Below are 27303 nucleotides of genomic sequence, written 5' to 3'. Positions count from 1 at the left end.
CATAAAAATAAAATGATTTATTAAACCAAAATTAGGTCTGAATAAGAAAATTTAAAATATATATATCAATGACTGCACGATTATAATATGGTTGTGGCCTAAGCACGTTGTATAGGAAAATCTCAGTAAAAGCAAACAAATACAGTCAAATTGTTCACCCTCTCCCCTCTATTGGAAGGTATAGATTCAAATTGAAGTTAACACTGTTATTCAACACAAAACCATGAGTTGAAGCACATAAAACACTCTATCCTTTAATTACTCTGTTACTACTTTAATTATTCTTAACTCCTTTACCTTTACTCTTTTAGTAATTCTAAAATACCTTCAACTACATATTGAACCTTAAAACATTCAAACCATAAAACAACACATTCAATAATTGTGGGCCCACACTATATAAAAAGAAATGACAAAATGCGTGGAGTGTATTAAATTAAACCTCCCGATGCAAGCCTGTAAGTGGCGGGTGTGCGTTGGGCCACGTTAAAGATGGCGGCCGATGACTATGTCCGCGCTTTTTGACAGGGTTACTCACCCCAGTCCAGTCTACCTCTGTCCTGTAAGAAACCGGGCGGTATGCTCCTGTCACCAGTCCTTGGCCGTGGATGGTCTCTCCTCCCTCGTAGCCAGAGGTGCAGCTGGGTTTTACCTGGTCACCCAGTGCACTATCTGGTCTCCTCTGGCTCGTCGTCGGGATGATGATATCCACCGAGGTGCTAGCGAGGGTTAGCGCTCGAGCTGAATAAGTCCGAAGTCCGTGCGCGCTAGCCTAGCGTGCTCGTAACTCAGACGAAACACACTTATTTCAACACGCTAAAAACGCGGTAGTTAATCAAAATGTCACTGACTTTAACTCACTGAGCTTCGTTATGTCCATACTACACTCTGTGACGCACAATGACAACGATAACACCTCGTTAGCCTTTCTTCTCCGCTGTCTTGCCGAGCAGTGACGAAGCAGCGACATCTGATCAACTGCTCTCACACATCTTTGCGCCCCACAGCTTGCTGTTCTCCCGCCCCCTGACCAATCAGTAACCAAGGAACTTGACGTTGCTTTATAAATGACCAATAGGAAGTTAGGATACAACATAGCAATATAGTACGTGAGAATAAAAGAAACAGGTTAGATTTTCTCACTCTCTTCACCACGTGAAGGCGACTGTACCTTACGGACAAACTTTTATGTTGCATTCAACGTTATAATTGACACTACTCCCCATGTAAATGGTTACTCACATTTAAGCACTTTATAACATATTATAGGATGTTACGTAACTATACAAATGGAAAATAAAGGACAATATCCTAGGGTTTATGAACAAAATCACCCAGGGGGTTACAATGACAATCTTTGCCAAAGAAGAAACTGAAATTAGGACATCTGAGGTGTGAATACTGTATTAACTGTACAAATGAAGCAAGGTGGCCCTGATTTGTAGTTGGCACACCCTTCCCGTGCGCAAGCAAAGAGGGTCAATTTCTGGAATGAAGTCTGTCCCTCGTCTCCTGCCCTTGCAATGAGCTGATGCGACTGGATGGAGTTCAGAGGGAAGGGTAATATTTGAGAGCCCAACAGAGACAGAGTTGAGCTGATGTTTCTGAATCACTGGGTCAGTGGGTCAGAGACATCACTGGACATCCAGAGAGCCATCAACTCTCTGTGTTTCTCAGAGCTCCAGAGAAATTGCTCACGATTGCCAAATGCAGCTGTGGAAAACGTGATTGGCTCAGCAACACACTCACACACACACACACACACACACACACACACACACACACACACACACACACACACACACATATATACAGACACACAGAGTGCTGATACAGGAGTGAGCCCCTCAGAGACTTGCACACATAGAGCACAGACCCTCTGATACAGAGAGCAGGCACCTAGAGACTACAGATGTGTTTAAACTCCATTACCAGTACAGTCTTTCTAATTAAACCAATGTTTTAATTAGGATTTGGACAGCCAGGGAAGAGGAGGGATAATAACATTCATTTATCCAACAGAGAACATGTATTTCAGATGACTGGATGGATGGTTTTGTGTATGATCATCCACTTACTTTGGATAGGCCATTATTAAGCAGTGTGCAGGTGTCATTTACATGTAGAGGAAGAAAGGAGAAAAAGACTAAATAGCGATTAGACTCCATCAATGGAGAAAGCTTAGACTCATGTCATTATGGAAACTCTCAGTTGAATCTCCTAGACATCCTGGAGGTCATGGTGATGATGGAGGAGTGGTGAGTTGTAAAATAGAGAGACTGTCTGACTGCTGTAAAAATGACCTTATAGGTCATTTGTGCAAGCAGCTTATTATGGCCCATGGTTATGTTTTGTTGTTAAGCGACAGACAGCATCAGTCATTTCAGCAAAAGCCCCAAAATGACATTTACATTCAATTGTCACATCATAAAAACAACAGCGATTTTTAACAGTTTATCTCTGGCATCTCCTGCTGCCATAGGGCTATTTCAGGAAATAATCCGATGTGTCGCATCAGAGGGCACGGACAAACAACGTATATGCACTTGTTGAGAATAGTTAGTGTTAAAGACAAAATGACAGAATTTCAGTCATATTTAAAGAACGGTATTCAAGGACTGATGTGCTCAAGGAATGCAGCCAGAAACATCATTAATCAGATGTGGTGATTTCACAGATGTGAATAATGAACAAATCAGAACACAATAATAAGTGTATTGCACTTTGTTGAAAGTAATCTCCCCTCTGTTTTTCTGTAGTTTAATGAATTGTTACATTGTGTTTTTTTTTTGTTTTTTTTAAATATATGCAATTTTAGGAAAACCTCTAATGAATTTTAATACATTTGGGGTTACCTGCTAGATTTCATGGAAAAACTAATTTGTTGTGTTTATTGTTGTTCATATATTTATCTTAATAAGAAATATTTTGGGTATTTGCTGTTCTTTTTTGGGAGGAGTGTTAAACATTGTTAAAAATAAAAGGGAAAAAAGAAGAGGGAATGTAGGGATTTTGACACTGTGGGAAAAGACATGTCACAGAGAGGATTAGAACAGAGAGACACAACAGAAATTCACTCAGAGGAATAAAGGCTGTTCAGAAAAGGAAGCTTTTATCTAGCTTCCTTTCTGAACAGGCTTCATGGATGTTAGGAGTGGTAGATTAGTGGCAGCAAGGCTCCTTGTCTGATTTGATTGAAGATTTGAGTTAAATAGAAAGAGTAAAAATTGACATTTCTTCTCTCTCTCTGTTTGTCTTCCTCTCTCCCTTCCTTTACCCTGCTCTCAGCGGCAGATGGCGTGCCAGTCCAGAAGGATGGGGAGCAGGTAAGTCCTCAGCGATGCCTCTGGCTCACCACTCTTGTTGACTTCCTCTGACAGTGGACAGTTGCCGCTCCACCTGAGGAACCAACATGGCCGCTGATTGAAAAGCAGTTACACAGGCAGCTACACGATGAGCTGCTGCTTTTAGAAGCAGCTCACCCCACTAGCTCTCTGTAACTCAAGGTGCTTATGCTAGTAGATTAGTAGAGGAGCACACATCATGTCAATGTCAATCGCTTACCTTCCACTACACTACCCCAAGCCATGATGGGGTGGTGTTGCTGGAAGACTGAACAATTGCTGGTTTGGTTGGCTCATTGCTGTTGCTATTACGTCTGTTGCTTGATGTTCATGGACCGTGCTGGTTCAAAGCAAAACAACAGAGGCATCACTCCCTCTTTCTCCAACTTCTTACACACCATTATATATCCTCTTCTGTTCTCCTTCTCCTCTCCTCTCCTCTCCTCTCCTTTCCTTCTCCTCTCCTGCTGCTATACTGATCCCATACTCTAAAACTGATCCCTCTGAGACAGGACACAGGACAGGGAACCATTTTGGACTAAAACGTAGAGAACTCTACTTTTCCACCAAATGCACTGTGGACTGATTCAATCATTTATTTATGCATTGTGCCCTAGGATGCCCTTCGGTCCTACGGAGAGGAAAAAAGAAAACAGCAACACACACACATCAGTATTGTCAGGGCTATCGGAAGGAACATAAGAAAAGCTGCTTGAGGGGGCCCAGCTCTACCAGTCAAGTGTGTAAAATTTCTCATCACACCCACTCCTGTGGAGGGAGAGGAAGAAAACAAGTGAGAGAGAGATGAGCGAAGAGGCAGAGAGGGAGGAAGTGGGAGCAAAGAATAGAATTCCTTGAAAAAGAAGGAGTGAAAAAAAAGAACGGAAGGAGGCTGATATTGATTAAGCTGAGTTATCTGTATACATGCAGCATGTAGCTGATCGAGATAGTGAACACTGCCCTGGTAGTCTCTTTCCCTCATTATGTCATTCAGCATTAAATTACCTACTCTTTACATTTTACAGTCTGTTGACGGGTGGAATGAAGTATTAAACACAATTAAGTACTAATGTATTTACACTTAATGCTCCTTCGTACTTCTTATAATTCAGAGAGAAATATTTCACTTTTTACTCCTGCTACATTTATTTGAGAATATTAGTTACTCTTCAGATTGAGATTTTACATAAAAAGTAAAAATTCAGCATAAAAATATGGTTCATTAGAGATCAAATTACAGAACAATATATAAAGTATTTAAAATGAGCTCTGTGGCAGCTACAATGTTAAAATGCTGCCTACACGTAACAGCACTGGTAACAATACAAAAATTACATAATAAATATAATAATATAACATCATGAGTACTTTTGCTTTTAATACTTGAAGTACATTTTCCTGATAATACTCAAATTTTGAATGCAGGACTTTCACTCGAAGCAAAGTATATTTTACATTGTGGTACCTATTTAAGGGAATAGTTTGAGATTTTTGGAAATGCTCTTATTTGCTGAGTTTGCTGAGAAGATCGACACCACTCTCATGTCTATATATGGTAATATGAAGGTACAACCACCAGCTGGTTAGCTTAACTTAGCATAAAGATTGGATACGTGGAAACGGCGAGCCCAGCTCTATCCGAAGTTAACAAAATCCACCGACCAGCACCTCTGAAACTCAGTAATTATCATGGTGTTTCTTCTTTATTCTGCACAAAAAAACGGTGGAAAAAAGTTTAAAAACTTCATGTTTTTGTTTTTTATGGGGTTTATATGCCAAAGTCCAGACTATTTCGGGGTCGGACGCAGAAACTGTCTGTCTGCTGGTTGCCTGGCAAACTAACAGTGATGATAAGACTCCAGTTAGAAGGCTTTTGTATGGATTAAACAAATGAGATGTATATATAATGTGCTAATAACTTTTGACGTGCTGGTAAGTGGGTTTTCTTTGCTTTGGACAGAGCCAAGCTAGCTGTTTCCCCTTGTTTCCAGTCTTTATGCTAAAATAAGATAAGCTAAGCTAACCAGCTGCTAGTTGTGGCTTCATATGCACAGTACCGACATGAGAGTGGCAACTTGCAAATGAGCACAAAATGTCAAACTGAGCACATGTTCCACCTCTGTAGTTTACATTGCAGAGATTCAAATATATGGAGATATGGGCGCCTTTGAGACAGAGTTTAAACTAATTTGAGTGAAGAAAATATAGTTTTAGAGAAACGATATAATAAATGTTGGGGGCGAGTGTTATATTTCCATCAAAGTTTATTCACTCATTTATTTTTGCTCAGCCTCATCTGTCTGTTTATATGGACAGGAAGGTGAAAACATTTCAGCACAGGCACTAACCCAACAATGTCCCCGGTCTAGTTACTGTCAGTCCAGCTGATAGAGAGAAGTGTGTGTGGCAGAGGCTGCTGCTTATCTGCTCTGTCCCCAGCATCTGCCTTCAAATACACACACACACACACACACACACACACACACACACACACACAAAGACACACACACACAGACAGACATACACATAAACACACACACTGCCCACAGTCCCTTGTCTGTCTGTTGCATCAGATACTATTCAACACAGCGCTGACATCTCCCTCTCTCTCTCTCTCTCTCTCTCTCTCTCTCTCACACACACACACACACACACACGATTTTTCCGCTGGCTTTCAGTGTTTTTGGCAGCACATGTAACCAGAGAAGACGAGTCATTCATCTGTAGCGTATTCACTCTGCTATACATAACTAAGCAAATATAAACTGATCCCTGTTTAATCCCCTCCCTTCTCCCTGTCATTCTGGTCCTTGACTCTTGCTTTTCCTCGTTCCTGGAAAATCCTGTGTATCTGTCTCTTGTTTTTTTCCCCCCTCTCCTTTCTCTTTATTTCTTTATCTTCCTCTGCATGTCCAACGTGCAACCCACCAACCCCCCCCCACCCCTCCACCCCCACCCCCGGCCCCTCCTCTCTTTGTGCCTACTCCCATCTCCCCTTCCATGCATGTCAATGTTCTCTGTCCTGTCACTCTCTTACTCTCTCCCCATCCCTCTCTCCTCCTACTTCTCTCCCTTAGCATGGACGTTCAGAATTTTCATGGGAAGGAATCAATGTAAGTGTTGTGACACCATTCCTTCATCTACTACTTTTCTTTCTCTTTCTGTTTGTTTCTTTCACCTGGTTTGATTTAACTCACCCTTTAGCAATCAGCTCTCTCTTTCCCTTCACAACCTCCCTCCACCTTGGCTTTACACTCGATCTCTTTCGGTTTTATCGTAGTGGTGCACGGTAGTGAGCACAATCAGAATCACTTATTGGGACAGAATTTTAAAACGAACACAGTAAGTTGGAATCAGGATTTGGGTAATGCAGATTTTTATCTTTTGTAATAACTCAACATCTCCATCACTTCTCCTCTCCACTCACCCCTCTTTAACACGCACCGTCTCGATGTCTTCGTGTGCTCTGTCACACCTGCCATACTATCCTTTTCTCCACACTTTTTCCCCTCCTCCATTCCTTTCTCTTCTCTTCCCCTAGCTGTCTATGGAAGACACCACATCAATTCTGCCGAGGCTCAAGAGGAACTCAAATGCCTATGGCATCGGGGCACTGGCTAAGTCTTCACTGTCAGGTGTGTCAGGTGTGTGTCTGTGCTGTAACTGGTAAACTGACCCCATGTTGGCTCCGTCCTCGGTGGGCGCTAGAGTCAGCATGGTACCCGAAACGGGTTCCCCTGAATCACTTCCTCTTCACACTGCGATAACATTTGTCAATGGCTCCTCTTGAGTCATTGATGGAATTAATTCAGCCTGAATAACACAACACACACAATGCATCATCATACAGCTTGTTTCTCTAAGAAAAGGTGAGTGGTGAGCGGGAAGTGTAGTTTCTTTACATGTTAAGTGGTTGTGAAATTGTGGTGTAATGAACAAGTATTACTATGGATGTTTTGAACTGTGTAAAGTGCTGTGTTAAACAGAATTAAGTACAGTGTAGTGTTTCCTTTTAGTGCAGTGTCTTTGGTTTAATCCAGCTGTTTTGTGCAGTGCAGTTTATTTGAGTGCAGTGAAATGTATTGCAGTGCAGTGTAATGAAGTGCAGTTGGTGCACTGTGTGGTGTGGTAGTGATTTGTCCTATAATTTATTCCTATAATTTATTCATAAATCTCATCTCCATGCGCCACCATCAGAGAGAATCAAAGAACCAGGGATTTACAGTATGTGTCATCATATGATGATCACATGAAATATGGAGCGTAGCCATTATGCAGAGACATCAGCTGGTATTTGCTTGGTAGCAGGAAATGAATTTCTTCTTTAAAAAGAAAAAAGTATGAACTACAGTGATTGAATGAGTTAAGTTCTCAGACAGACGGCGAGGAGAAAGAGAGCAGTTTTCTGCTTACCCAGCTCAGATTAACAGAGGTGTGAAAGCTATCATGTCAACACGGCAACCTCTCATTACTCATGCCACACAGCCACCTCACCCCAATTAACCTACCCCATCCCATGATGCACCCTTGTCAGACAAGACACATCCATTGCGTCCACTCCTCCATGTAGTGTGAACAGGCGGGGGCTTAGTGTCATTAAACATGTGAATGCCACCTCCACAATCCTTGTCATTTAGCTAATCCATGTTCATGAAGACCCTCATTAAAAGAACAGGCTTTTGAATAGTAGGATTCGACTGATAATGTTTTTTATTTATACAGATTTGTCTTTATTTGAGGCTGCCAATAGACAATATTTCATGCAAATATTCAATATATTTACATTTCTACAAAATGGGAGAGTAAAATTCTTATTTGAAAAACTGTTGCTGATAACACTTAATTATTATCATACACATCTATGCACACGTGTGATTAATTATTAATAATACAATAACAATAAAATGACCTGCATCATAGAGGTCAACACTCACTTCCTATTATATCAGCCATTTAACTCAGACCCGTTCATCAGTCCAACCCTACTGGATGTCCATGTTTTCATTGGTCATCACAGCTCCCATGACCAAAATGTAATATAGACTTGATAATAACATCTATGATATTTCTCTCCCTCCCTTTTCTTTCTCCTCAAAACCTACTCCTTCACGTTCTTCTCCATTTTCCCTCAAACTCGTCCATTCACCCTTGTATCAACCTTTAATCTTTCACGTCCTCTAATCCTTCCCCTCACCACACGTGTCCTTCCTCCCTCTGCTCCCTCCTCTGTCCCACTTCTTTCTACACTTCCAGGGGTGACCCGCACCATGAAGGAAAGAGTAACCAAGCCCACAGCCATGGCTCAGGGTCGTGTCGCCCATATGATCGAATGGCAAAACTGGGGTATGCAGACGGTGGGTGCGGGGGGCATCCCCCAGTCCCGCATCACCACTCAGGAGCGGGAAAAGGAGCGGCGGCTGGAAAACGATGCGTACAGTGACCTCAGCGATGGAGAGAAGGAGGCCCGTTTCGCTGCAGGTTTGGAAACACACACGCACGTACACACACACGCGCGCGCGCGGCAGGCACCCCACAGAGCGTGTTGACCTTCATCAGCAGAATTATGTGCTCACCACCTCACTGTGTGGGATTTACGCCAGTTATTCAGCCAATTAAACATGACGCAGGTCCTCACAGTGGTCCTGACTGACCCTTTGAATTCTGACCTCAGGTATCCTGCAGCAGTTTGCCATCTCAGAGGCAACACTTCTAGCGTGGTCATCGATGGATGGAGAGAGCCCGCGGTCCGGGTCAAACCAGGGCAGCGTGGCTCATCTGAGCGAGGTCAACCAGGATAGCATCACCAGTCGAGGTAAAGGACAACAAATATGACTGCAGCCTAAACTAAAGAATCTAATATTCATTAATTATGTTGTAATATGGTACGTATTTTAAAATAAATGGACAACATGCTATAAGGAAATATGCAATAGGCTACAGAAGAAGTATTAAGATGTTTTACTTAAGTGACTGTAGCATGTTCCACTACAAATTAAAGCCTTGCATTCAAAATTTAACTCGAGTTAACATACAGTAGTAGTGTAACCAAAACAGCAAAATAACCCCCATCAGTGTATATTATTATATTATTATTATATATTATTGTTATATGAATTACTTAGAATGCAGGATTTTATGTTGTAAAAACAAATTTCCACTACTTTGTCTACTAATGGGTCGTCAAATCTAAAACAGTGAGTCATATTTTACTTCATCAGGAGTTAAAATTAGAATATTTTCCTCTGCAAATGCAGCGGAGTAGAAGTAAAAAGTGGCATAAAATGTAAATACTCAAGTAGCGTACAAGTAATGTTGGTTACTGTTGACAACAGGCATACATTAGGATATATTTCATGAAATTATATAATTGTGTATAAAGAATGTATGTTTCAAAGAGTAATTATGATGGTATATGGCGAGCGAGCTTTTAAAAAACACGGTGTTAAATGTTAGTGTTTGTGTAGGCGCAGACAGGCAGCTTGCAGTATACCATGTGTCATGTTGCTTAGTAATGAGAACATACCGTTCCATCTCCTCTCTCCAGGCTGGAGGGTCCCCTCATTAGTAACTTCACATTTTCAAACATGGACTGTTTGAAGGCAAACCCAGCCACTGCATCTGTTTCAACAGTGACTTTGGACATTTAGACATTTACAACAATGTATCCTCCATGCAAACTTTTTCTGCTCATGAGGTTAGAGGTGCAGACAATTATAATGAGTTCTTTGTTGCTGTAAGATATAAACGTCCTCAAGGACATGATGCTTCATTACTGCATTTGCATCAAATTATTTCATCATTTTTAAGCAAATAAACCTTTATCACGGGGTGAAAGTGTGTGGCAGTGTTTACTCCCGGGCCCAATTTATACACTTCTCTTGAGAGAAAGATAAACTGCACAAAATCAAAGCTGTGTCTGCATTATACAGTTTGACACAAGTGATGAATCAACAGTGTAAGGCGTGCCAGAGAGTTTCTGTCATAACACTTATTCAGCCAGTGTGGAGACTTTTCTGCTGAGTTTTTGGATCTGGATCCCTGTCAAACCTATTTACTCTTTTCAGCAGGACAGATCAGAGCCAACATTCAAACTCAGTTAGTCTGCCCCACTCAAACTCTTCTTAACAAATTATCCAAATACAATTAAAAGTGTTCAAATAAAATAAAAATTATGTCAGTATTGTTACTACTAAAGCTTAGCTAAATTACAAGCTAAATTTGCTGGTCATTAGAGGCTGGATATTTCAGCCTATAACATTCGGATGTATTACCAGACCAACAATGATCTGTGTCTGATTTTGTTCCAGTAAAGTTCTGAATTAAAACAAAACAACAGCAGCATCATGTCATGATTTCTCTGCTTTTATATTTCTTGATATTATATCAAGATGATTTAATCTATTGTGCTTTTTGGTCCTGAAACCTGATCAAAACTCTACCACACTGTCTTCCTGTTTTCACCAATTCTACCAGTCTGAAGAGCAGTAATAGCAGCTGCTGCATTTCTCATTTTTTCCAGATCAGATATTGCACCACTCGTCAGCAGAGGTGTGGCCTCACACATACGTCTCCCAGGGCCACTACTGCCTCTCCTCCTCTGATGCCTGGGAGCCGATCAACAACGATCCCTCTGGTGTGGCATCTCCCCCTGCTGGCTCCTACGTTATGGGGACCGACGGGTACGATGGGCAGGCGGCGGCTCACTTCCTGTCGCAGCAACAGCAGCAGCAGTTCAGTCTCCAGCAGCAGAGTCAACTGCAGCAGCTGCAGCAGATCCAACAGATCCAGCACTACCAGCAACAGCAGCTCCTGCAGTATCAGCAACAGCAGGTGACTGATGGAGAGCAGCAACTTTAATTCAAGATTTACATGGTCCTCTTGTGTCTGTAACTCCTGGATTTATGAAACTGTTCTCAAAATCAATTAGATAAACTCGTAAGTCACATTCAGCTTTAAAGAAATTTGGTTTTTCATGGCTCCTTAAGAAATGTTATTTTATAGGTTTGAAAGTTAACTACAATTTCCTAGAAAGTAACTGTTGTTCAACTGTACATTGATAGGAAGGTTTCTATAAAGGACTGTGTAATTTGGTATAAATTATAAGGAAAAGTGTATCTTAATGGGAATTTCCCACTTAAATCATTAATTCATAACCCACAGTCTGTTTTAGTAAATGATTATCCTGTAAAACATGCAAAAACGTAAATCTCTTTCAACAAGGAGTAATCCAATTGAACATATTGCACATATAATCAAAATAAAGTTAAAGAAAATAATAATAATAAATACTGTAAATAATGTAATTGAAGAATTGATTTCCAAATAGATTTCCCAGTGCTCATAAACTACTCACACTGAAAAAGAAATATTGGTTTTAGCTTTAGACTGAAAATTGCAGACAAATTAAAATGATAAGCCTCATACAGTGGCAAGAAAAAGAAAGCGAACCCTTTGGAATGAGCTCCATTTATGTATAAATTTGTCAGCGAATCTGGTCAGATCTTCATCTAAGTTACAATAATGAACAAACACAATCTATTTGAACTAACAACACACAGATCACTGTATTGTTCTTGTCCATATTGAAAACATCACTCAAACATTCAACAGTGTGGGCTGGAAAAAGTATGTGAACTTTGACTTATAAAAAAATAGATAAACATTTTTAGCCTGCTGAAACATGCTTTATAAAAAAGATTGATTTGAAGTTGATTTGCATGAAGCTGAAAAGGTTACAAAGTCATCTCGCAGAGTTTAGATATTCATCGGCCCACAGTCCGATAAACTGTCTATAAATGGAGAAGATTTAGTTCTGTGGCTACTCAGAGGCGGACGCCCAGCTGAGATGGCTCCAGAAGCACCACGCAGGATGCTTAGTAACATAACAAAGAACCTGAGAGTAACGGCTGAGGGCTTGAAGGAATCATTGGAGCTGGTTAACATCTCTGTTCATGAGTCTATGATACACAAATCAGGGCGCATGGTTGCCTGGAGCATGTTGTCCTGCCATGGACACCACGGAGGAAGCCGCTGCTCTCCCAAAAAAAGATCACTGTGCCTCTGACGTTTGGCAAAGAGCACCTTGACCCTCCACAACACTCCTGGGGAAATGCTTTATGGACTCATAAAACTAAGGTTGAATTGTTTAGGGAGAACATGCAGCACTGTATAGTGAGAAAAAAAAGGCGCTGCATACCAACATCAAAACATCATCCCAAAGGTGGAGCATGGTGGAGGGAGCATTCCCAAGTTTATCAGTGTCTGTCCGCCTGCTGAAGCTCAGGAGAGTTTGGGTGATGCAGCAGGGCAAAGACAGATAGATAGAACCCTAAACATCAAAGTTAATCTACTACAGAATGACTTCAAACAAAGAAAATCCACCTGATGGAGTGTCCCAGTCAGAGCCCAGACCATAATCCAGTAGAGATGCTGTGGACTGACCTGAAGAGAGACGCTCACACCAGACATCCTGAGAATATGTCTGAGCTGAAGCAGGTGCAGGGACACAGTGTTTGTCTACATTTCTGACCGGATCAGATCATATTTTATCACCAATCAATACAGAAAACCAAGTAATTCCAAATGGTTCACATACTTTTTCTTGCAACTGTATATAGTGTAAATCAAAAAGAGCTGCTTATCTGCTCAAAGAAAGCAGTATTGATCACTGCACAGTCAGTAAGTGCTACACTGTAAACTATATACTGTGTGCTGGATTGGCTTGCTGAAGTATTTTCTTGGCTGCCAACACCAAGGCTTGTGTTTTATGACAAATGCACGACTCTGTCTTACCTCTGACGTGTTAGTCTGTCATGGAAGATACACTTGAGGTGGAAAACTGGATGCAGACATATCACGTTTCTTCCTGATCACACTCTCATCCTTTGTGTTTCTAGTCTCTGGAGCACAGGCTGCACAGCACCAACCACTCTTTGCAAGCGACGCCCAACAGCACCATCCACAGTCTGGTCCATTCTGTTCACCCTCCGTTGGTTGATCTGTGGAACACAGGGCAGATGGACGCCTATCAGACGGAGGCCGGAGGCTACATGGGTGTGGCGGCGGTGGTGGAGCCGAGCCTTTGCGTCCCCTCTGGAGATGACATGGTGGGAACAGAACACTCCCCACTGCTGGAGCAGCAGGAGGCGGAGGAGGAGGTCAAGGTGAGGTGAAAGTGAGGTTAGATTACATAGAATTACATCTTCAGGGATTAATATTTGAGCTGTGAATGTTTTATTTACCTTCATTATACACGTACTTTCCAAATTATTCCTAGAACTACCAATGATTAGTTGATTAATTGACCCAAAATTAATCAACATCTTTAATGACAGTTTAACTAATTTATCAAGCAATTTATCAAAAAGATTCTCTGTTTCTACCTCAAATGTGAGGATTTGCCGTTTTTCTTTGATCGTTTTTTGTACATTGAATATCTGCTGGCTGGACAACAACAAAATCTGATGACATTACCTCGGGCTCTGAGAAACTGTGTTTGGCAATTTTCACACATTTAATAGAACAATTCAACAAGTAATATAAGAAAATACTATATTAATCAATAAGTAGAGAGAGTAGTCGAAGGCAGCGGAAAGACATTAACTTGCAGTCACCTTCACCTTTAAGATGAAGTGGAGTAATTGCCGCATAAGAACTTGGGAGTTTGCTTCTGACCACCAACCTTTGTAAAGGGACACTCAGCCTGTGAAAGTAGTTGTATGATGTCCTTTGTGGCTCTGGAGGGAGATTTCTAAAATTAAAAAAAAAAAAAAAAAAACCTTGGCTTGACCTTGAGACTTGCCTGTGTTAGAAACTGGAACTGTTGGATTTGAAAGAAGTGGACATTCAGCATGCAGGGGTGATCTAATGAAAGGTGCTTATGAGGTGCATAATGTAGGCATTGTAGGATCCAGTGTTTTTGGAGCTTGACTTATACTAGAAACCAAAGAATCAGAATATTTCTGCCTCTGCTGCTTCAATTGTGACCAGACTTTTTTTTTAAAATCCGTTTCTTGTGAGTCCCTCAGCTTTACAGAAATGCAATGCTAATTTGCACAAAACTAGCAATGTTATACATCCCCTTCATGACGACCATGTTGCTGCAGTTGATTTCCCAAAGACATAGCCTATGAGTGCAAAGCTTTTCAAGCTTCTTGAACACACCAACAAGAAAGAAACTCAGCATGGAAGTTGAGTCTTGACCTTGGAAACAGGTTTTCCATAGCTACCGCAAAGCTATCACATAGCTATCCCTACTCACAACTGCACGACCATATAACTGTGATTTCATTATGAAAACACAACGCACATTAATGGCCACTAAATATTGAATGTAATTACTCATCACATCACATCACATCGTTTCCTGGAAGAGACATCAGCTGATTTAGGACTTGTAGTTAGTAGTTAATTCAAGTCCAGACTATGTTACTCTTATGTTGCGATGGTTAACTAGTCATTAATGGTGCAAAGTCAATGTATGGCTAAACTGCTTCTGTATGTGACATAAGCTGACTGAACCTGCTGCGTGTTTGGCTCTGTCTTTCCTGACCAGGAGGAGGAGGTCACACTGTGCATGGAGCCAGAGTCTGTCACGTTGACTCCGCCCACGCAACAAGGGGATGCCTCTGGAGGCAGTAGTCCCGGGCAACCGCCAGCAGAGCCAATCACAGAGCGGAAGGCCTCCGATGTCACCTCCGGCCTCATTCAGACACTGGAGGAGAAGGAAGAGGAGGAGGAGGAGGGGCAGGCCGCTTCCATGGCAACCAACTGAGTTCCTGGCTGTCAAGAGACTCCTTACTACAAACTGACCAGGAAGTCAGCAAGGAATGAGCGTAATAATACAACATATATCTATTAATCTGTTCCTTTTCAGGTATCACAAACACGACTTTTTGGTTGCGAGACAAATTCTTCAAAACGGTGAGAAACAGATTTGGAAGTGGACTCTTTATGAGACATAAGCTGATGCAACAAAGGACACCTATTTCTTTGTAAGCCTTACATCCCAAAGGTAAAAGAAGAGAGGAGTGAGGACGGAGAAACTGAAGAGGAAGAGGAGGAGGAGCACCAACTGACAGACATTTCCATCAGAGAAATGAAACCACGCTGAGTTGAGGAGGAGGGGAATGGAAACATGCATGCTTTTTATGAAGACAAGCAACTTGACCCTGTCATCGTCTTATAATGATAATGAAAATCTAACATAATAAAACATTATAATAAGAATAATTTTGTAATAAAGCAAAAAAAAAAAAAAAGAACACAAGAAAAATCTATGTATAAGTGTATGATAAGATATAACAGTTTTCCTATGGGAGAACTACTCTGTTTACAGCTGTTACTCAACATATTAGATAGTGTTTAATCAAATTCATTTGATCATCTGTTGCATCAAACACACACAGTATACTTTAAAAATGGCCACCCAGACAATTTCACATAAAATGAAAGTAGGCTCAGATAATGCATTTCAGTGAAATGCAGTTTAACCCTCTAAAATAAAGTCCTCTATGATGTTGTGGCACCAGGACGCCTGAGGCACAACCCAGGGACAGGCCTGTCCCTCTGACTGCACACACTGAACACTGCACAGATAAGGATTGTACTGTAAGATAGTGTGCTTCCTACTCTGTCTCTCTGTATGCATGTTTCTTCAGAATACTATGGAGTACCTGTACTATACAGCACTGTATAGACTTTGCACTGAACCGTAGTATCCCAGGTGGGGCCACAGTGGACCTGCGGTGGGCTTGAGCAGAGAAATAAAGACAGAGCTGCATAAGCAAATCTCCTTTGCACTGATGCAATCCAACAGATCAGAGGTTGCCTTTGGACTGTTGACGTTACCCAGTTCCCACTCTGAAAGCTTTCAGCACCACCGACAACCAAAACCGAGCCACTTAACAACAACACGAACCCTCAGCTGCTTTTTTTCCACAGACGTAGTCGCGATAAATTGAGGATGATAACCACTATCTTGAATGTACTGGAAGACAGAAGGCAGTACATGAGCGTTGTTTTTGATGTCTCCTCGCCGTCCACACGGGAGAGAATAAAACACTTTCTTGAGAAACAAAGATAAACAAGGGAGTCTTTTCAATTGTGTGTTTAAATGGATTCACTGCTGGCTCACCTAGACCATAACTACACAAACACACACACACACACACACACACACACACACATACACACACACACACACACACACACAAATATCTAAATTGTAACCAGCAATAGACAGGCAAAACACTGGCTTCCCAACAGCCCAGTGTCAGCTCTGTCGTATAGATGTAAATAGTCTGAGTATATAAAAAGTCGCCTCTCGCTCACAGTCACAAGTGTTCTAGTACAGTTAATTTCTTTATTTTTTTACACCTCAAAGTCCCACTTTATTTTGGGATTTGCTCACAAGCTCACACTTTAGGCCTGAATTTTGTTTTTCTTACGTGTACCACCACACAAAGACAAATGAAGCGCAGGAATGTTTGTGCTGTAAATGGAGCGATCACTCAAAACTGGAGGGAGTTTTACCCGCTGAATCCATCAGCGAGAGAAACAGGAAGTACAGCAGTAGGTCTGAGTTCACAGGGGGAAAATCGTTCCCCCCTGTGTGTCGCTCAATCAGCCAATCAGGGAACAGGACAGAAGACTAGGACTGAACACTAGAGCCGAATAGATCGGTGTCTTCCTGCTCATTGTGATTACTGTGAAGCAGCTGCCTGGAGTGTGATAGTGATTATAATGATGTTTGAGGAAGCATGTTTTCATTTAGTTTTTCTTTTTCTTTCTTCCTCGCCTGAGGAAAAATGGGTGTTTTCTAGTGCAGAGGGGAGTTAAATGGAGACAGCGAACAAAGTGGACTTCCTGTGCATGTCTCACTGACGAACTTTACAACAATATACAACCACTGTTTTCATCTTTTCCCTGTCGGGGAGCACCTTCTCCTCTCACTTTGATGATTGTGTGAGAACCTTTTAAGATAAAAAAAAAATATATATATATGTATATATATGTATATATATATATATATATATATATATATATATACATATGGTTTATTGACTTGAATGAATTTATTTATTGATTGCTTCTTTATGCAATGTTGGGGACAATGTTTATTTTTCTACTAACTTGTTGAAATCCCTTCCAGTATAAGTTAGAATAGGTGTCATGGTTGTAAAGCAGTCTTGTTTGGATGTGGTTTTGAGCACTTTACACGCTGAAAAACACCTTGGTAAGAGATAAGAGATGGATAGTTTGGCAGCTCTCAAAAATAACAAATCTATCATAATTTTGTTTCACTTCAAGAATCCCGGTTTAGATCATGAAAACAACCTAAGAGGGCTCAAAACTGCAAACAGAATGTCTTTACACAATGGCAGATATTCGTTTATTTATTGAACAATTACTTGGTGGGGAGGAATAATGTGACAGCTTGTACAGAGTCTATAATTTTCATGTGGGTACCAACCCTTCTGGGAGCAGTATCTTTTTCTTTATGAGTCTCGGCTTTAAAGAAATAATGTGGGGGAAGGACTATTGCTTTATATATTCTTCGATGGTAACAACTGTAAAGTTTATTTGGGCTCGACTGTTTGCTAAAAAGAGACATTAGTTCACAAGGAAAGGTGCATGGACTCGATTAAACCAGAAGACACTGCTTCAGTTAGGGTTATTTTATTGCTTTTTCCTTCTTTCTTTTTTTTGGTTTATCAAAATCTCAATGAATGAATAAACTAATAACAAGAAGCCAAATATATTTCTGCGGATGTTAAGGTTTACTGATCACGTCTTTGTTAACCGACTGGTTTGTAGTTGAGTTCCTCTTTTTGTATAATTCTACTGCCATCTTCCAAGGGTTACAGTAACTTGTCTGCAGGCATGATGCTCAAAATCTGCTTCTGGTCCTCTGCCTTTCTCCTTGTCTCTCTCTCTTTCTATCTCTTTGTATCCGTTCTGTATATTTGTGTCTGTCTGTATGTCTGTCTGTCAGTGTACAGTGAGTTGTCTGCTGTCTTATTGGAAGAATCACTGCCTGAAAAAAAAGAAAAAAGAAAAATAACTGAAGTTTTCACATCAACCAAAGGGGATTTGAGGCAATCAGACATGTAACATAGATTTAATTTGGCAGTGTGTGGCAAAAAAATTAACCGCTGTATAAAACGCTGTATAAAATTGGATGGCTTCTGTAAAAGTCTGTATTAAATTGGGTTTATTTGTTTGAAATGAGGCAGTGTGGCTGGTGAAACCAGTGTACTCTCGTAACACTCACACCTATGCATGCTTGTTGGACGGCTGTCACAGGATGGTTCTTCCACGTGGTTCCCCCTCTCTCTCTCCTCTTCTGTCAACAACTCTCTTGTTTCTTCCTGTTTCTCTTCCTTTCCCCTCTTTTTCCTGCACGACAGAACCTCCCACGCCCCCACCAGCTCCTTTACCTGTCTCCTCTTCTTTTCCTCCGGTGGAGAAAGAGCAAATAAACAAACCAACAAATGGCATTTCTTGTGCATACGTGTGGATATCTTTTCACAGAGAGTAAATAATTAGATTCTCACACATTCACCCCTTGCTCTGTAGAACCTCAGCACATGTGATATGTCTTTTTTTAAACGTTTGGCAGCAGCCAGTGTCTCAGGCCAGCTCATTGGTGCTTGTCAGGCAAAACAGCCATCACCAAGGAACTGGCAGCAGTGTAATCCAGCCAGTCATGCTCTTCCAAAAACATTCCTCTCCAGTCCTTATCAGTACTATTTTATGCCAGGAGAATATTAATGACAAATTCTCACAAACAGGACTTCTCTATAGGGACCAGCTGCTTATTTGTTCAAGCTCACATAGAAATCAGAGCCTGAAACGCACTTGATCTTCGCAGCACAAACATGATTATAATTTGATATTCCCTTTTCAAGCCTGAACGCTGGAATGCTATCACTAACATGGTGATATTAACCACGCTAATGGCGTGTCTGACGGTCAGTAGAAAACATTGTTCCAGACTGAAATATCTCAAAAACTATTTGATGGATTTTCATGAAGTCTGGTAGTTATTCTTCTCCCAACTCGAGGTGAATTTTAATAACTTTGGTGAGCTCCTGACTTTTCACGCCACCATCAGGTCAAACAATGTAACTAGTTGTTTACAACTTAGTGGGAGTTGGTGAAGGTGCGTTGCTTCCAGAAAGGCCTCTTTTAATTTTAAGGCTTATCAGATGCCAAAACAGTGCACTGTGGTTTATGTTTACAGAGATAGGATTTTACAAGTCTAGACAGTGTTCAAACTAGCAGCTATTCTATTTAGTAACAGTCGCCAGCTGAACAGTAGAAATACAGCGTTCATGTTACAAAGTAATCTATCAGGAATGTGCATTTGCATGCGGTCAAGTGTGGTCAAGCAACTGAGCCAGGTTTAAATAAGACCCTGTGTTTTTGTCACACAGCGCTAAAGTCAGTCTGAACTTAGCTCCTTGCAAAGCTAACGACATTCCCATCAGCCTCAGCTTTACTTTATGTTAGTGCTAAATAGCAAATGTTAGCATGCTAACATACTAAACTATTATCGTGAACGTGGTAAACATTATATCTGCTAAACACCAGCATGTTAGCACGATGACTTAAGCATTTAACTCAAATCACCAGCTTCACAGAGTAGCTAGCATGGCTGCAGCATTTCTTCTAATCATTTTTTATGATTGTAAATAACTAAAATAAGCTAGTGGACAAATTTAATGTTTATTATGTTTAAAAATTACAGACTGGTGTAAGTGATTTGAATATTTACCATACAGCAAATATATGATAAATGTAAGTTATAATTTAAAATTAACTTCAATCAGTAAATGCATGATCTCTTAGACCTCTAGGTCAAATTAATTAAGTCTTTGTCATTCATTTCATTATCATACAATTCATTGCTGTCAGTTAATTTGTCTCAAAGGGAGTTAATGACATGACCAGACATCGATACATGTGATGTACAGTTACATTAAACATTTCCAAGATATGGATGGACACTGAATATAATGTTTGTCTGTCTGCAGTTCAAAAGACACAGGAAGGCACCTGAGATTCTGACGAGTGAAAAAGTGAGATTGTTGTAAGAGTAGAAAAAATATTCTTGTGTACTACAAGTTTCAGGAGCTTTGTGTATACCAGTTTGTCCTGCTTGCTGAGAGCTGAATGTCTGTGAGGGCTGCAGGTCGGCCCGACTCCTCCACCCAGACAGCAGCTCTGTCTCTCGGGAAAAGGAGTGAAATCAGAAGAAGGTAAAAGTCTTTTCTCTTAAACCCAGTCCTCCTATATGGGCTCATCTGACTCCGAACTCTCTCTGTCCTCCTGCAGGGAGGATAGCGTGAGGACAGGGCTGGTGGGTAACACAGGGGAGGCAGGGGGTGAAGGTGAGGTAGGGGAGGAGGTAGAAGGGGACGCCAGCTCCTGAGGAGCGCCATCACCTCCTCTTGTGGTGGTGGTGGAGCTGCCAAGAGAGCTCCCCAAGCTGCTGGGGGAGGAGGCAGCAGTGTCACACCCGGCAGCTCCCCTGGAAGATGACGCTTTCCCTCGGCAATCCTCTTTGGACTCCTTCCTCACCAGCTCCCCCTCATGTCTGCTCCCCTCCCCCCACAGGTCTCTGTCCCGAGTGGGGGAGGAAGGGGTAGATGAGGGAGGCTGGTGCTTCTTGGCTTTCCTGCTGGCGTCTCTGAAGCTGGCGAGAGGGGGACGAAGCCTCACCCCGCTACGAGTTGAGCCCTCTATAGCCTTCTGTAACTGTTAGAAGAGAGGAGGAGGTTGAAATAGCCACAGAGGCAAACCATAAAGCACAGAAACATGTGTTGAAGTGACAATGCAGGATTACTAAAGTGAGCATCGAGGGAGCTGAGTTGTGAGGGCGGTGAATGGAATAACCGCATGAATCAGAGCATGAAGCATGATGCACCCTGTGACAGAACAACGGCCCACAACGAGATCACCACAGCTCGCTGTCACGCCGCATTACAGGATCAAACTGAGGGAGGTGACAAAAAACATGCTGATAAAGAAAAAACAAAGAGAACCTTTACCTCCTTCAGCGCCACGACACCCACCAGCTTTCCAATACTGGTGACATAGGCATGACTGAGACCCAGCAGAGAGAACAGAGTGTGGGTCTGAGTAATGACAGAGAGAAGGACATAATCCAGTCAGTGTTCAATGTATTGTGCGGTGACAGTATTCTGCTTGCATGGCTGCACTGTTCCTCGTAAACAATTTCTCTGCAAGTATAAGAGGAAATATATGGCATGCCAACAAAACATGAGTCACAGCATAAATTTCAAGATGCAGGAACCAAAGCTTTATGGTCATATGAGCAGAGAACAAGCTGCACTGAGCCGTACAATAAAATTCTATGTTTTTTATTTTCCTCGCTGTCCTCACTTGCTAATCATGAGAAATTGGAAAAAAAACAAACAAACAATAAAACAACAATGTAAAAGAGTATTCCACTTCCATATTCCAATGTTAGAAGTCTTGAGTCCCCAACCTCAAGACTAATAAGAGTTTTAAAAATGATTTATGTGCCGGCTTATTTTATACTTGTATGTAGTACGTTTTGTGCAGGTCTGCACAATGTGCTGTTGAGACTTGGGAGATGTCACGTCAGCTCCTCTTCGAGCCTCTATGTTTACCCATAACACCCTTGTTGGCGTAGCCATGTCATTTACAAATACCTTCAGGGAAACATAATTCAGGATGTCACATCTTGACTTTAATTGTGTAGTATGACTCACGTTCCAAATTCATTGGATCCTACATTTCCCATGATACAACTTCACAGAAGACATTATTTCAGAGGCTGAAACTGATGTTCTTCAAAACACTGAATTAAGAGTGTTAGAACAGAAGAATACAAAGAAGAACTTAGAAAAGTTTGAGAATAAAAATAAATAAGTGTAAAAGTAAAAATTAACTTTTCTTCTGTGCTTTAAAGGAATAGTTTGACATTTGGGAAATACTTTCATTTGCTTTTTTGCCAAATCTAGATGAGAAGATACTGTTCTCATGTCTGTATGGTAAATATGAAACTACAGCCAGGAGCCATTTGACTTAGCTTAGCATAAAGACTAGAAACAGGGGGAAGCAGCTAGCCTGACTCTGTCCGAGGGCAACAGAATCCATCTACCAGCACCTCTAAGTGAGTATTCACACCCAAAACAGTATATGGGGCTGCACTGGTTGGGTCATGTTTTTTAAAGTACCAGTGAGACATGAAATAAAATCCAAGAAGTCCAGCTGTAACAGAGCAACAGATTATTGCATTTAAGGGGGTATAAGACACCTAAACTCTGCTAAATGGTTTGTAATACTCACAGACAGGATTTTACAACTCTGTAAAGCTATCACAGTGACAAATGTTTTATCTTTTCTCACAGCAATTGCGAGGTAAACAATAGAAATACTCCATTCACGTTATAAAGAGATCTACCAGGAATGTGGCCCTGCACCTACAGTATTTAATTTGCCAATCAAATACATGCAGCAAGTCTGGTTCACCTATTTTGCTGTACCACCCAGCATAGTTTTGCTGAATCGCACCCCCTGCTGTGTCGACAGGCGGGGCCAAGTCACTAATTAGCATATTTTATCTTGTCTTTGTAAAATCTGTACAAAAAATAAAGTGCAAAAACATAGCATACTTCCCAAAATGTCAAACTACTTCCTTAAAATTTGCTGCTTGTAAATATGAAACTATAATTGTGCATGACTATCAGTGTCAATGACTATCAGTGAATCAGTGTCTGTACATGGATCTTTGTATGCGGTGACGCGTCACTCAGGTGCTGCTGTGGTCACCTTGTGTAAAGACGTTCTTTCCACCAGCTGAAATGGGGAGGGATCAATACGAATCTGCTCCATGTCTATTGGCTTGTCCAGCTCTGCCTCTTCCCAGGCTTTGATCTGCATCAGCCAATCACAAGAAAGTGAGACAGACTCAGAGTGTACAGAGTTTCAAGTGATTGATCTGGATGGTTTGATTATCTCATTGTTTGCTGTGTGGATGCTGAATCAATAGTGTACGGTACCTCCTCTGGTGCCATGGTGTCAGTCAGCGGAGGGGGTGCGGTGTCCTGAGGAAAGAGAGGGACAGAATGCAGATGCAGATGATGATAAGATGCCCCCTAGTGGTTTTATTGCACCGCAAAAACATGTCAGCTCCTCTATGTTTGCATCATGTCATGCTCCTCCCTTCAGATTAGCGAGGTTGGCTCAGGCTGCCATGTTGGACTGACGCCCCTGTCTGAGCTGTCACTGCCAACTCGACAGCAGATCTCTGATGCACTGCTCCTTCGAGCATTTGGGGTCAAAGTGATGAGTATGTGTGAGGCTGATCTTAGCGGCGTACCTGGGTTTCAGTCTGGCCTGATGAAGACGTGGAGGAGAAGAGTCTCTGAAGGGTCCTCCTGACAGATGGCAGCTTGCGCTTGTCTGAGGACATGGTATGGCAACACATGTAAGTGGAGACAGGAAGTGACATTTGACGGGTGATCTTGTCTTTTTGTGCAGTGGAAGTGCCATGTTACCTGAGCCTGTGTGGTTGGTGGAGGTCTCCTGAGGTTTGGGGGACTGCATGGGCCCATTGCATTCTTCCTGAACTGGAGCAGTCTGATGGCACAACATAATCAGTAACTGTATAGAGAAATGCTGAAAGTAACAAACTTTCCACTCACAACATCCATCTGTGAAGCAATTTATGATTTGTGTTTTCCACCTTGTCTGCACTCTCCTCTCCGCCTTCCTCATCCACGAAGGTGAAGGACTCCCAGCTGACTTTGGAGCCCTGGCCCGGTGAACTCTGACCTCTTTCAAAGACTCGCCTCTCTGGTGAGAGCCACCAGTCAAAGACGGCCTGGAGCTCTGTTCTCTCGATGGAGCCCAGAAGAATCATGGATTCTGGAGAGGGAAGTGTTAAAAGAACAGTCAGACATTTGGGGAAGTTATTTCCTCCGCCACAGAGGTTATGTTTTCACCCATGTCTGTTTATTAGTCTGCAGAATTACACAAAATGTGCTCAACCAATTTGCACAGATCTTGATTGAGGGATGGGACATGGGCCAGGAAAGAACCCATTAAAGTTTGGGGCAGATCCGGATCATTTGCTGTGAATTTGGATTTTTTTCTCCAAAGTCTGGTGTATATTGTTTTACATTAGCCTTGGCGGAGGTTTGCGCTCTCTGAGTGCCCTTCTAGTTTAATTAGCTTTCTGGCGAGGGTTAGATGAGAAAATTGATGTTACTCTCAAGGCAAGGCAGGCAAGGCAAGTTTATATACAAAAGCACATTTCATACACAGAGGCAATTCAAAGTGTTTTACATAAAATATATAAATGAACATTACATAGAAAAATTAAAAAAGATAAATGCATAAAAACAATAAAAACAATAAAATACATATAAAGTCACAGTGCATATCTGTTTGGTAAATAAGATGTTAGGATCAGAATGTGGTTAGCTTAGCTTTGCATAAAGACTGAAAACAGGAGGAAACAGCTTGTTTGGCTCTTTCCAATGTTAACAAAATCTGCCTGCCAGCACCTCTGGGTCCCTAATGAAACCATTATATCTGATTTCTTTGAGTGGGACTATTTCTTGGTTGCAAGCAGTGACTTACTGGAGACTGTAATATATTAGCTGTCTTTATTCTAAGCTAAGTTAGCTTCTTGTGGCTATAGCTTCATATTTACCATACAGACATAAGAGTGTCATTGATCTTCTCATCTAACTCTGCAAGAAAGCAAATATGTATATTTTCCAAAATGTTGCACTATTCCTTTAAAAATAAACATATGATATGACACGATGACACTGAGTAAAGGTGATTTAGCCTCAAATCTATGGAGAAGACACAAATAAAGGACTTAAAATTTAAGACTTTTTACTAACTTGGCCTATTCCTATACCATTAAGCCTCTATAAGCAAGACAGAAGCAACCATTATGATAATGTAAGTTGCTCTACCTTTAGAGTCAACCAGCGGGATGGTTTTCAGGGTCGTGGTCTCTAGCAGATGGTTCAGTTCCCGAAAAGTGGATTGAGAAGACAAGAACTTCACTTTGCGCACCATGATGTCTTCCACAAAGATGTTATACTTGCTGGGGAGGCAGAGATATTACAATAATTACCATTTGTCTTACAATGGCAGCTATATGGAAAACATACACGCAGAAAACAATTGCTGCAAACTTTACCTGATGTGCCCGAGGGCCAGCTCAGGCAGGTAGGGCAGCTTCTTCACCTGGATGATGGAGTCATAGAGAGAAGGCTGCAGACCCTGGGCCACCATGTTCGCTAGGATGACCGCCACCATCATAGGTAAGATGTGGGATATTTGACCGGTCAGCTCGAAGCAGATTACTGCTGTGGAAACTGTGTGCGTGACGGCTCCCGTCATCGCCGCTGCGCCTGGTAAAAAAGCAGACGGGAGGATAAAGAATATGTGCTAAGGGTGAAGTATGATTAGACTGTTTCATTATTACCTCATCTCATTCTGACACTGAGCCAAACATCAAATTCAATGGGTTTTCAATGAATTTAAAGGTTTAATTTGTGGTAATTCAAATGTTTTTGAGTAGGGTAAGAGAGTCATATTCAAAATTACACAGCACAGGCCTCATTTTGGCCAAAGCAAAGTAAAAATGGCCGGATTTTCCCATAACCGCTACTGTATGTACAGTATATCAACATATTTACAGGAAAGAAAGAGGACCAGAAAGATGAATTTAGGTGCCATATTATATGTGGGAAATTAAACACATTCAAACACGGTTTCATTCTTATCAAATCTGCAACTCTTCAGTAAGTCTTCAGGGCATTGGGAACCTGAATACAGCACTAAGGATAGCAGACTGACCAATGACAGCGTAACCTCCTGGCAGGATGCGGTAGACTATCCCATCAAACAGGATTCCATTTGGGAATAGAGTGGCCATGATCTCTCCTACAAGGCGACCGAAAGCAGCTCCTTGAGGACAGAGATAAGGGACGCTGGTAAAGACAAATTGAACTGAAGCTCAGCAGGAGATACTGCACTCGCATTACAAAATCCTCTTACCTAGTATGAACACTGGCATGAAGGCGCCCGAGGGGATGGGCATTGTGGTGGAAACTGCTGACATCCAGAACTGCAACACAAAAACAGGATCAAGGTAGGATCGAGACCAGTCCCAGAGGTTTTTCATGCTATCACATGCTATTTCAAGGCAGTACCGACTGTGCACAGCAAGGGGGAGGGAGAGTTACCTTCATGATGAAGAAGAGGAGGAGGATGATGAAGACGCTGACACGAGGATGCAGCCAAGCAGAGGAGCGGCCCAGGCCGGGTGGAGCAGGAGATCCTGAGATTTTGGTCCAGGTGAAATTATCAAACAGGGAGTTGATACACTCTCTGGGCATCAGCTGCCAGAGGGAACAGAAACATGATTCCTCTTTTAAAAATACAGTTGTGTGAACATCAACAGATTCAGTGGATGATCCAATTCTGCAGATTGGATTAAAGCTCTTAAAAATTAAAATTGCCTTCTGAAAATTTCAAAGAGGGAAATTCAGACAACATGAATTCAGAAAGATGGTTTTCAAAGTAAAATATTTCAATTTTGTAAATTCAGTGGCATTTCACTTTCCACATTAAGAGATTCAGATGTGTTATGCTAGTCGCGGCTAATGTAGCATCGAGCCGCTAGTCTCAGGCAGAGACGATGGGCGAGCAACAGAGGTCTGGTAACCTCACTTCTTTCTAAACCCACTCCCACAGATTTTTTTCATTTTCAAATGTAGTCTTCAGACCCAGCCAACACTGTTACCAGACCTCTGTCAGACTTCACGTGAAGATAAAAAAGACTTGTAAACAGACTTTGATGTGTAAAATCGGTGGAGTTCCCCTTTAAAATTCAAAGGATCGCAGCTTTTCTTTTGTGTCTATATATAGCTTA

The 27303-nt window shown here is 41.5% G+C and overlaps 2 protein-coding genes across 2 annotated transcripts in view; one reads left to right on the top strand and one right to left on the bottom strand.

Annotated features, from left to right (window-relative positions):
* Positions 1–502: 502 nt before the first annotated feature.
* Positions 503–15507, top strand: LOC111230020. The gene is made up of 8 exons (XM_022756550.1): positions 503–728; positions 3289–3326; positions 6886–6988; positions 8598–8822; positions 9016–9156; positions 10864–11174; positions 13241–13507; positions 14899–15507. The coding sequence occupies exons 1-8, from the start codon at positions 503–505 to the stop codon at positions 15115–15117; spliced, it is 1530 nt and encodes a 509-aa protein (XP_022612271.1). The 3' UTR covers positions 15118–15507.
* Positions 15508–20639: 5132 nt separating this feature from the next.
* clcn1 (chloride voltage-gated channel 1) overlaps positions 20640–27303 on the bottom strand; it is an 18181-nt gene continuing 11517 nt past the window's right edge. The window contains exons 12-23 of the mRNA XM_022756549.1: positions 26615–26770; positions 26427–26496; positions 26226–26336; positions 25564–25777; positions 25334–25467; positions 24088–24269; positions 23900–23981; positions 23722–23804; positions 23402–23452; positions 23172–23276; positions 21401–21487; positions 20640–21107 (exon numbers count right to left, since the gene is read on the bottom strand). Coding sequence (XP_022612270.1) covers positions 20640–21107; positions 21401–21487; positions 23172–23276; positions 23402–23452; positions 23722–23804; positions 23900–23981; positions 24088–24269; positions 25334–25467; positions 25564–25777; positions 26226–26336; positions 26427–26496; positions 26615–26770 — 1743 coding nt within the window. The remainder of the gene's footprint in view (positions 21108–21400; positions 21488–23171; positions 23277–23401; positions 23453–23721; positions 23805–23899; positions 23982–24087; positions 24270–25333; positions 25468–25563; positions 25778–26225; positions 26337–26426; positions 26497–26614; positions 26771–27303) is intronic.

The sequence above is a fragment of the Seriola dumerili genome, unplaced genomic scaffold (genome assembly GCF_002260705.1).
Source record: "Seriola dumerili isolate Sdu_G_001 unplaced genomic scaffold, Sdu_1.0 BDQW01000258.1, whole genome shotgun sequence".
Classification (NCBI taxonomy): Eukaryota; Metazoa; Chordata; class Actinopteri; order Carangiformes; family Carangidae; genus Seriola; species Seriola dumerili.
The sequence above is the reverse complement of the archived record's forward strand: the minus strand, read 5'-3'. Positions and strand labels throughout refer to the sequence as shown.

Bases quoted from the DNA above. Each gene is read 5' to 3' on its own strand.
- LOC111230020 (XM_022756550.1), top strand. From the start codon at position 503: ATGACTATGTCCGCGCTTTTTGACAGGGTTACTCACCCCAGTCCAGTC. The intron at 9,157-10,863 runs GTAAAGGACAAC...CATTTTTTCCAG, and splicing joins GGATAGCATCACCAGTCGAG to ATCAGATATTGCACCACTCG. The intron at 13,508-14,898 runs GTGAGGTGAAAG...TTTCCTGACCAG, and splicing joins AGGCGGAGGAGGAGGTCAAG to GAGGAGGAGGTCACACTGTG.